This window comes from Zootermopsis nevadensis, unplaced genomic scaffold (assembly GCF_977971745.1).
Source record: "Zootermopsis nevadensis isolate Lab colony 2312 unplaced genomic scaffold, Znev_1.0 Znev_ptg000017l, whole genome shotgun sequence".
In the NCBI taxonomy this organism is placed as follows: domain Eukaryota; kingdom Metazoa; phylum Arthropoda; class Insecta; order Blattodea; family Termopsidae; genus Zootermopsis; species Zootermopsis nevadensis.
In genome coordinates this window covers 4291459-4303862 of record NW_028259149.1, presented here as the reverse complement: position 1 = coordinate 4303862, position 12404 = coordinate 4291459, and the positions used below count along the sequence as shown (strand labels likewise).

General features: G+C 34.3%; 1 protein-coding gene across 3 annotated transcripts in view; it reads right to left on the bottom strand.

The window, feature by feature from the left end:
- Positions 1-12404, bottom strand: part of LOC110838406 (uncharacterized) — a 32255-nt gene that overhangs the window by 13052 nt on the left and 6799 nt on the right. For all 3 annotated transcript variants that reach the window (XM_022081566.2, XM_022081567.2, XM_022081568.2), the window contains exons 2-6: positions 7684-7819; positions 6294-6468; positions 5869-6031; positions 4728-4854; positions 3442-3622 (exon numbers count right to left, since the gene is read on the bottom strand). In XM_022081566.2, the coding sequence (XP_021937258.2) occupies positions 3442-3622; positions 4728-4854; positions 5869-6031; positions 6294-6468; positions 7684-7819 (782 nt within the window). The remainder of the gene's footprint in view (positions 1-3441; positions 3623-4727; positions 4855-5868; positions 6032-6293; positions 6469-7683; positions 7820-12404) is intronic.

Below are 12404 nucleotides of genomic sequence, written 5' to 3'. Positions count from 1 at the left end.
ATCTAACTTATCTGTTGGAAATTGACCGTTATAAGAAAGTGGACATGCGTGCTCCTGGGATGAAATTTGCTGAATAAATGTTTGTACAGTACTAATCACATTCTCTACTCTAACTTCAGCTAAATGTTAAGTTAACTCTGAGTAACGCATGGCTTGTATTCAATGACACAACTTTGAGACTTTGCTCTGATGGCAGTGAAACTCGAGGATGCCATTAGCATTAGGGTGTTAGTTTACATTCTCCATAAAAGAGAAAACAGAAAGATGTGACCCACAGATGAGGGGGAAAAACAAACTTAAAAAATGTAAGCCCATTTTTTTGGGCTCTGTAGAAGATTCTGGCAACTCAAACTACATAATTCTGCAGAACTATGAACAATGGATTACAGTGTACATTTAAATTGTACTATTCATGATAGTTCAAAGTGGGTTCAAAATATTTAAAATATAGAATTCCACTTCCTATTCCAAAATCATTCATCGTTTTCAGGCATGAAGGAGAATTTATTGAATTAGAAACCTATTTTCACAGACTGCATAAATATTATGACATGACAACATTTTAGACACAAAGTCGCCTTCCCCAATAAACTCAACTTGATGCTAAAACATAGGTGAAGGTAAAAAAAGGCTGAGAAATTTAATATATATAAATACAGAAGATTAAAGATTTTTAGAGATGTTATAGAAATTGAATATCAGTTTCACAGACAGATGTAAATTTAAAACAGGCACAGAATTACATGCATGGATTGTTATAACATTGTACATAACAATTCCCAGTAACTATGAAATGCAACATTCTAGACAAAACATCTAATATCTAGTGCATCAGAAACTCAGTTATCCAACATGCAAAATTTTGTACTTACATATTCTATAAATATATATATATATTGGTAAAATTTACCTTTTTACCATATGGTCAGCCTCACTATTTATTTTAATAAGTACGCCATCAAAAGTTCCAGCACACAAAAGTGTGTGACCACTTTATTATGCTTGCTTTCTCAATTTAAAAATTACACACTGGCTAATGTGTACGAGTAGCATGAATGCATTTCCCCAACAGACTATGAAGCATGAAGTGATGGAGCAACTATCATATTTTATCTCATAAGAAATTATGAGTATGTAAAGATTTTAAAAACTGAATAGATCACATTAATTGTTTGTATTATTTAAGTATTATTTTATAAATAAGGTAGGAATATATCAGAATTATTTCATTTTATTACATTCACTATCTCTTTAATTTGTATTGGATAACCAAGATTCTAACATTCTAAATGTATTGCATATCTTTCTACAAAGCAGATCGAATACAACTAATGTGCTAAATTATGTATCAACAAAAGTGAAAATACCATCTAAAAGGTAGTAGCTTTAATCTCACAAGCACTGGGCAAGCTATTTAATTTTTGGAAAATAACAAAATTCTGATCAGTAATACACTCAAACACAAAATAGTGTGTTTCATGCATTTCCTTTCTACATCTTGCTGTTTTAAGGCCACACAGAAATAGATTAACCCTTTAAAGCCAATTTGTAACTATACGTACCATCTGCTTTAATATTCAGTAAAATGTAGTTTTGTATTTACGGGTTTCATATGATTCTCAATGCACACAGTGATAATTTAATTAAACAGCATTAATAAACTGATCATTTTAATGGGAGGTTTGGTAAAAAATAAATTTTTACTTATTACTGAAAAGAGCTTTGGCTTTAAATGGCTAAAGTTTACTTACCAACCACATGTCAGCACTTCAATGGTCCTTCATTTCACTTCCACATTTCATTGTAGTATGTGAGTTTTTTAAGTAAGATACACGGTTTTATCAAAAAACATGCACAGTGTAGTGTAACTGTGGGATTAAAATTGGGCCAGCAGGGAATATGGGGATTTAAAAGACTGATAATTAAAAGGTGAATTAACCCCAAAAAATCAGATCAGCATCATTTAAATATGTATCCTTTGCTTTCAAATAAACATAATTTCTGAAATGAGTTAAGAATTCAACCTACATATTAATTTAGAACTGTGTTTAATAATCTGACTTTCCTTTTTCTTCCCCTTGTAACATTACACATACAGCAACAGAAAATGATATTACTAAACAGCACTACATTGAGCCAATGCTATGACAAGGCGGCACATACTTCATAACATTATAATTAATCATTTTATATGCCTTGAAACAACTGCTGGACTACTAACAGCCAAATTAATTAATGGAAATTAAGAACTTGATATTCAGAAATTGTTCTACTCCAGATGACACGAAATTCTCCCCGTACTTCATTTCAAAAGGAAACGAAGTTTATTTTTCAGTTAATATTTAATAACTAGTATTGAAATGCATTCTTACCTCTTCTTGAAATTCTCCGATAGCAGCCGTTATTTAGAGAAGAAATAAATTAAGATTATGCACAGAGATGAGGCAATGAATCTGAGGAAGCTGAACCAAATTTAAAAAATGACAGTGGAACCACGGTTCCGGAATATTAGGCGTAAATACGTCTATACGGAAAGGAAGGTTATATATTGGCTTTATTCTAAATATTTCCTTTATACATGCTTTACATTTTAGTAAAGTTTGATTAAGACTTTGCTTATTGAACTTGAATTAGTTACGCTTAAGATGGTTCTGTGGTAGCTGAATGTAATGTAAAGTAATGTAATGTAATGAAATGTAATGTAATGTAAAGTAAGGTAAGGTAATGTAATGGAATGTTTTATAGGTAACAACAATGCCGAGTAAACGGATGACGTTTTCTAGGTACCAATGATGCCGAGTAAACAGATGACGTTTCCTAGGTAACAACAATGCCGAGTAGTGTAATGTAACGTTTCCTATGTAACAACAATGCTGAGTAAACACGACGTTTCCTAGGTAACCAGGTTACACTTTTTCCATTTTTCGTTTCCTTTTTTTGCCGAATGACCCTTTAATATAGACGTATTTACGTCAAAAAATTAAATTATTTTCACGCGAAATACTACAAAACACATGGCGTCATTAATTAAATTTATGTGCCGTGGTATATGAATATTTCATAGGAGCTAAAACATTATTAACTAATTTAAAATTAGTTACATACTAATTTCAAGAAAATACAAATTTTAATTGACAACAGAATATAATTTGCGTAAGTGCTTGAAAATAAATGTACACTGAGTAGTGATTCAACTCCCTCTTCTTACACTGACAATTTTCCCAATTTGTAAATGTTTTAGTACTGTACTTAAAAATAATTAAAATAACTGGTACTCCATAAAACAGACATACAAACAAGATTGGCACACTGACAAAAGTATAATAAATCCATACATGATTTTGATCTAATCTTACTTAAATTCTATAAACATTATACATACAGTTCACAAATACCTCTTCTGAAAAAGTGTTTTTGACTATGCTGGATGTGACAGCTTACCATATCTGGCGACAGGCTTGGATGTACAGTGGAACAGAAAATGTCCCACCACAGCTGAAGCAAGTTCTGTAGATGCTCAGAACCCTGAGGTGGTCTCACTAACCGAGTCTCAGAATCAAAGTACTGAAGCCATGGTTTGTTTGACCCAATGAAATGTACAATTTTTGCACCTTCGCCAAATCTATAAATAAATATATTAACATTATCACATTCACTATTGGTACAAGAGCTCAAGAGAGAGGTTCCGTTATCAGACTTAAGTAGCATTTGCAGAAATGACTTCCACTTCAATATTACAGTCTGACAATTCAAATAATGCACACACACTATCTATCTAAATACTTCCATGGAACAGAGTCCTTCTTGAGAAGTGTAAACTTAGCAAGTCAAGAACTGTTTTGTCTTTTATGGAACCCAAAGGTTCATTACCATATCCACAAAGCCCATCACCAGTTCCTACACTAAGCCAAATGAATCCAATCCATTCCCTCAAATCCTAGTTTCCTAAGATCCGTTTTAATATTCGCAGGTTGGCAATAATATCAGAAAGGCATGTACTGGCTGTGTACTTAACTTGTGATATTTACCATATGTTAGTGCCCTGCATTATAAAACTATATACTGCAACACAGTCTTTTGTTAATTAATATCAGACAGGCCACAGACACAAACATATCCCAGTCAGTGACAGCACTCAAAGAACATGTTAACCTACACTGTGGCTGTCCGAGATCAATACAGGTAAAGGTCTTCAGTAAGCCTTTTATACATCTGCCCAGAAATCTCCATACATTTTACTGCATCAATTTAGTATCATTCTTATCTGGGAGCCCTCTGTTTTCAAAATTTCTAAATAGATGGATGAAGAAATTTCAGTTGTATTATCTTACATATGGCAGGCAGACAATTTCCTGCTTCTCTGTCTCTTGAGGCAGCTAGAGGTAATTTATACCATACCAAATTTTGAAGGTTGTACTTCATTTATTTCCTCTTAGACGTTAGTGGTTGACAACAAAAGCTGATGTATCAGGAGTAAAAACAATTAAAATATATCTCAGCTCACTGAAGAGGAACAAAGCAAAAGGAACTTTTGAAACAGACTAAAGTTGCTGCATGAGATATGAAGTTCTCACAGCAACTGTAAGGTCAATATTGGTCCTGCAGGTAGATATCAATGGTTTGGAGGAACTTAGTGCCTCTATTTTAAGCCCTGAAGCAGACCAGGAGTAAAAGTGTTTAGACATTCAATACCTCTTCTAGATTTACAGTATTCTAATAATACTTACTGTTTATAAGCTGGAAGGTATGAGTATGTAGCTGTAGAAACCATATTGTAAATAAATGGTAAGTGTCGGCTTATATCCTTTGTTGCCCAATCAGAGAAAAATAGATTCAAAAGGCCCTGATCACCACCTGCAGAAATACAAAATGTTAACAGTCAGTGAAATTATGAATAAGCTCCATTTATTAAAAATGATGGACAAACAACATTTACATGAACTTGAATATACTGAACATATTTTACCATAAGAGCATGAAAATTGTTACCTTCATGTTATCTTACATTTTACTGGCCAATTCAGCAATTTGAAACCATAAATTTTCACAGATTCCCTCAATCACTTGAGGCAAGTAATGTGACAGTATAAATTTACAGTACTTTCTTCCTTATGGATCCTTTTATGTCCATAACTTACAGTCATCTTTATACACCAAAAATACAACAAAAATGAGGTGCAGGATGAACCAAAAATATGACTGCTAAAAATAACTTACTAACATGATATTTCATTTTGATCTTGTGCATTACATCATCATTACAGTCCCTCAAAACCTTTACACAGTCAACTGCAGGAAGCCCCATAATGTACTACTAAGCCACAGAATTTCTCTCCAGTATGACATGTATAAGTAACGAGTACAAATCAATGTTGTATGGAATACATTGACTTTTTCCTGCAAGGTGATAAAACCACTGCAAAATACATCTGCAAGGAATGATAGAATACATGTACTGTTACAAATACAGAGTAATCTTCTTCAGCGACTTAGAACTTGTTATATTTTAAGTCAATGTCATCAATTATATTCAGTTATTTTATAACACTCAAGTTCCAGTGTTACGCAGCATGGAATTTACCTATCAAATATTTATTTTCAAATCAGCAATGTCGATAATGAAGGAAGTACTAAGCTGGATTAAATCAAATCACATTTTTATTGTAAATCTGTATAATGTATTACTATCTTCGCAGAATTTCATTACCATCCCTTGCTCTACACAATCTACGGTGCATAAAGCACTGTTAAATAAACCTGCAAACAAACAAACAAACAAACAAATACAAACATTCTGTGCACAAGTACTGAAAGGCTTAACTTAGATGCATACTTTTGACTAGTTTTATAATTCTTTACTTTTCTTACCATCAAAACTTCCTTTAGAAAGGGCAAATTTAATAAGGTCATTGAAAGTGTCTAATGACGGTCGATAAACAAATACACCCGAGTTGAAACAGTCTGGCCAACCAGGATCAGGAGCAGCTGACAATTCGTCTCGCTCAAACAATTCATCAGAATTCTTCAGCACCTGCAATGAAACATAAGAGTAACAAATCTCACTACTTCTTTAATGAAAGCAATAAAACAGATAATATTTATTATTATCATCGCCATTTACATCAGTGTGTCTGAATTGAAGTGAAGAACCAAACATTTTCTTACATTGGCTCCGTAACACTTCTCTTTTTATCCCTAAAGATGGTGGCACTATATTCTTTCAGAATACTGGTACATGGCCAAAATTACCCACACACACAGCAACAACCCAGGAGATCAACATCTATACTTACCAGAGTGTCAGCATCAAGGAAGACACATTTATCATACTGTGTCAGGCGCCAACAGTGAAGTTTCGTAAACGTTATTCCAAGTTCAGGACGCTCCAGTAGGGCAAGATTTGCTTCATCATGTGAATCAAGAACATTCACTTCTTGAACGAGAGTGAAGATTGATGACAGCTGGTTCCTTTGAGCAAGAAATATGAAAATATTACCATCCACATCAAGTACCAACTTATGTAAAAAGTATAATAATTTATTCACCGTCCATACACAAACTTAAAATGTTGTTAAAATTTACTTAAAATTACATAAAATTACAACATTTTTTAGAATTAGATCTTGATACATTTCACATTTGACGACATGTTTCGGTGTATTACACCATCATCAGGTCAATCAATTTAAAAACAGTTTTTAAAACAGTTTTTAAATTGATTGACCTGATGATGGTGTAATACACCGAAACATGTCGTCAAATGTGAAATGTATCAAGATCTAATTCTAAAAAATGTTGTAATTTTATGTAATTTTAAGTAAATTTTAACAATATTTTAAGTTTGTGTATGGACGGTGAATAAATTATTATATTGATTAAACACAAACATGACGCAGTTAAGATATAAATTATGTAAAAAGGCTTCAATATTTACAAAAATTTATCTGAAGGGAAACATATTCAAAATGGCAGTGATAAGGAGAAAAATTATTATCATATTCCAAAAGAAAATTGTACAAACTAAATAGTTGTCTCCTAGGTTTTTGTAGTACGTCTTCCGGTTCTATACTAATGTTTTGGAGGACCATACCAAAGACAGAATAAGTACGTTTCTCTGAGATATCAGTATAAAACCAGAAGACTATAGAAAAAGGAAACTACCTAAACTCATTCTGCAGTGAAAGACTATAAAATCCTACAGAGTAGACATTATTTGTTTACTTTGGTGTTTTATGCATCCTCCAAAAGGCAAATATTTAATATTGGAAAAATATCCACTTGTCATTTCTTTTCATTCTTTATTAGACATCACATGACTGATTACATATTTAGAAAATCACATTCCTTCATTGAACAGCAAACCCATGACTGCTTCGTGTCACATGCGTCACTAGCATGTAGCCTATAACAAAATCTGACTACTGTAAGTTTGTTACTTATTTATTCATAGGACAGAGACAACCCATAAGCATCCATCTAAATACAGCAAAACTCCCAGGTCTATGTCACATATAAGTAAACTACATTCATAGTAGCAATGCATGTGAAATTTATTTGCTCATCGAAACAGAACGTTCAATTATTATTTTTTTAATTATGTCTAAAAATCTGAATCCCACAATATCACACCGTACTTAGAGAATTATTTCAATCACAAATACAAAAATTCTAGTGCATACATACCTCATAGCAGCTGATACACCAGGAGTGACTAGTACAACCAAGTCATGTGGTGAGCCGGCTCGTCTTAATGAATGTCCCAGGACCAAAGCACCAAGAGAATATGAATCATTTGTGGCAAGTGTGACCCATGCAAACCCTGCAAAAAAATATATTAAATTATGTAAGTTCTGTTTCCATTTTTACTCAAACAAGAAATCTTCTTTCAATATGGACACATTTTAGAATAAGAAAGGTGATGAGAACCCAGACAATTAGAGATAACAAGCACAGGATTCAACCTGGTTCTATCTGCGCACACATGCATGCACACATATAAAACACATAAAGCATTCTTAAACATTACACAGAAATGTAGAGGGACACACTGAGCATAAATAAAGCATATGGAAATAAATGCTCTTGTTATTCACGGAGGCTTGCATTATTCTCAAAATACTCAGAATTTTTATACAATATTATTCTGTACTTTTACCACAAAATTAGATGGCAATTCTTAAAAATAGTAATAAAAAATGCTTCTTATTTTATGGAATCAATGGTGATACACAGGGCAATACCTCCTGGAAAAACTAAAAAGCCAATTCAGAAAACATCCATAATTATCTTTCAACCTGAAGATGGCTGTCTTCTGGGTTGTTGCACCATATAGTCTGGTATAGGTTTACCGACGTTTCAGAGGTCCTTGCTGCCTCCATCATTAGGGTGATGGGTAACGTCAGTAAACTTCTACCAGACTACAAGGTGCGTAAACCCAGAACACAGCCATCTTCAGACTCACTGCCATGAAAACTTAAAATCCTACATGTTTCAACCTGCCACAGGAGTAACTAGACTGCCAACAGCTGGCAGCATTGAAACCCATTAAGTGACATGTCTTGAAAATACTTCGGACTCAATGCGTCAGTTGCATTCAGACTGTGACATGGCTGCATTTCTATCAGTTTGCACCAAGACAGATCAAAGGCCTGTGGATTGTTGTTTATAGTTGGAGGGGGTGAAAGGGGATAAAAGTCACAGAGAAAATTAAGTGGAAGATTGTTCCAGGGTGTTCTTCTACAGCATGAGAACACCCACCCCTATTCTGCTGCTGCTACCAAGGAAACACTTCAAGAACTGAAATCTGAAGGCCATTATGGACCCCCCCCCCCCCCCCCCAATTCACTACAGACCTTAATCCTTCTGATTTTCATCTGTTTGGATCATTTAAGGAGACTCTGGGAGGTTACTGATTTTCAGATGAAGATACAGGGAAGTAAGTGGTGCATTACTGGCTCTGCACTCGACCAAAAAATGTTTCTCTTTGTGGTACAGCAAAACTTGTAGACTGCTGGATTAAGTGTATTGACAAGCAGGAAGACGACATATAAACAGGATAAAACTAAACATTCAAAGTAAATTAAGTATAAAGAAAAATAATAATTATGGCTATCTTTGAATAGCTCTCATACATAAAATAAATACAATTAGGCAAGGGAGTACTTTCTAGACTGAAACCAGCATTTTAAATGCCAAGACACCAACTAACTGATACAGAACGAACACACCAATAACACTATTTAAGATAATTCCTGAACTGTTCATCATAATTTTTTATTAGATATAAGAATAAGTTTACTACATATTTTATACAAACACGTCCGATCCCTATAAACCTAGCACTTTCCGCTCGATTGGCTCATTCATCGCCCTGATGATGGAGGCAGTATGACCTCTGAAACGATGGTGGACATCTACCAAACTACATGACGCAACAACCCAGAAGACAGCAATCTTCAAAGTTGATATAATTGGCAATTCAAGATTTTGTTTAAAAAAAGTATCATCAGGTCACAGATTGACTCTTAAGTTTTAATTTTCCAGCCAATTGCTATCAAGCATGTCACAGAATTAAAGTGAGAAGTGTATTAGTTACAAGTCTACTGCATGATTTTCTTATGCCTTAAAATGGTGAGCAATATTTACACAGACACTAAATTAGAAACCATTAATCCTTACCCCTACCCTTCTCAAGTTCACCCTTGCAGTGAAGAAGCTAAACTTAGAATTCTTTGTAAGGGTTAGCCCTCCACCCATGAATACTGAAGCCACAAATAGACACCACCAATCTTAAGAGAAGTTTGCCGTGGTATAATATTCCCCTCCACAAAGATTTTGAAATTCTTCTGAGTAACCATCTTGTCAACTTTTTCTAGCCACCATTAAGGTCAAAGTACTTCTGTTACATTGTGGAAGAGGAGTTTAGAATTAAAATAGCAACGTGAGTGGAAAATACAAGTTCAGGTTTCTGTTTCTTATCTTGAGGGGGAATGTTTCACTAGTCTACACTAATTTAATACATTTTTTGCTACACTGAGCTTCGTATCTTTTAAACCTTCAGCGCAGACTTCATTCCTAAATATCTCTCCTTTATTTGTTACAAGACCTTGAACATGCTGTCCAGAAGATTAAAAATAAACAAGTTTAATATCAAAATAGACTTTGGAGGCAAATCATCCCATTGATTAGAGACATTTATTCATACTGGTCTGTATCAGAGCCAAAATTCACGCAGTTTCCAATGCATATGTTTACGAAGACAAGAAATCCCCTTTTTAAATACACAATTTTTATGACAACTAGGCGCAAATGAGAGGAATAATGTATCTTACGGAAATGGTTTACAAAGATGTGAATGGGATTATGTTGCTTCAGTATGTATGCTGTCGCGTTCCATTAACATGTAATTTCTTAATGAGCCAAACAACTGTGAATTACTCAAGCATAACACTTCAGTGCTGTCCTCATGCACGATACAATTTCACTTCTACTTATGAATCAGCAAGTCTATACAATGAACTACATTTAATAATTGTTTTGTCGAAACACAACAGAATCATATTGAAATATGTACATCCTCAGTTTTACACTCTGGCTGACCTTCAACTTAGGTTGGCCCTAGAGTCAGCCCGGATGTGGTGCCAAAGAGAAAAATCCCTGCCCCTGTCAGCTTCCACCTAATCAATTTATTGACCTCAGCTCATAATTGGAAGTAGTGGATTCAGTTATGTTTGTATATGCCATTATGTTAATGGTATTCATGGGGACTCAAGGACAGGCACGTGTGCTAACAGCAAAGGAAAGAAATTCACACTTCCGTAATGTTCGAGTCTGCTTCGGCGCAAACATTAGCTCACAGTAGGAAAATACCAAAACGGTATTTATGAAAAATCTGAAACTGCAGAACATGTGTAAACCTAGAGCATATTCTGTGTTCCTTTATGCTTATTACAACATATTAGAATCATCTCAATTCTTTATGAAAATTATAATTATTAAGTAATTCAATTTAATTACATATTTCTTACGTAATGATACTTTCTTAACATATTGTCATAATGTTAAATGCCTAGAGTTAAATTTGGTTTGGTATTTTGGAAGCATCGTGATTTTCCATCTGTGTACAATTTCAACAAAAACATTCATATGATCAATTAACAACAAATGGTCACCAAATCTGCCTGAATTAATTTCAGACCATACTGAATTGTGAGAACCTGAAATTTCAAAATCTGTGGTTATTTTAACATTATTAAATAATATAAAACCACCCATATTTAACAATATGTGAATCCTCGCTTGTAAAACAAATTTCCAATGTCTACTGTTACCAGAGTAATATCAGTTTGTTAAAATTAGTTTCTTTTTGTTTCTCTAAATACAGGCACAGAATGTAGTTTAACCCTTTAAACTTACATCCATTACATACGAATATGAAGTACTAACCCCTACCATATTCCTTCCGAGTCTCACAAATTCACACAAACATTAACACGAAGATAGGCGCCATCAGAATAAAAAGAGGAGGGTAACTGTTGAATTTTCAGTCTGATCAAGTGGCATTAATACAAGGACAGGTAACCAGAAATCTGATGAAGTGCTGAGAGGCTATTTCCATTCTAGTGGCACCCTGCCAAAAAAGAGAAGAGGCCCAACGCTGACATGTGAGAGCACGAACACCAACAAATGGATGCGAGTGTGAGGAAAGAATTAAAACCAGCTAAATTTGCCAAAAATGTGAATAAACACCAGGGCTGTGAAGTCGGAGTCGGTAAAAATGTACCGACTCCGACCTCGATATAAAAATCTTAAGAACAATTTCTATACCGTGTAGGGTGATTCAACGACCCGTTGAGCCACGTGGTGTGGGAATAATGATTTGTAGCTTTGGCTCCGGTACCTTAAGAATACAGACTGTCTACAAATCAACCGATTTCTGTAATAACAATTAGACGTATACTTAAATATAGGTTATAAGTCTAAAAGAAGTAGGCTGATGATTCACTTAGTGGTGAAGAAATCTCTTATGGTGTCATTTACCATTTTAGTAGGTTTACCCTTATTAATACATATTGAGCTTTTATGAAGGGGTCGGAGTCGGAGTCGAAGCCGGAGTCAGTGTCGGAGTCGAAGATTTTAGTACGGACTCCACAGTCTTTGACACGAAAATATAAGTACCGCGGTTTTCCGAGTAGAGGCCTTTCAAATTTTCAAGGTATTAGAGAAAGTCATTTTTTTTTTCAAACGCATTTTTCCGCCGATCTGCAGGAATCTCAGTGACCATATTTATGTCCGTTTGAGGTCACGCACGGATACAGATTGAATCTGAAATTCAGATCGAAGTTACCGATATTTCGATTGCGATATTTTAGTTGCCGCTAAAAGATTCGTATCAGCAATTCATA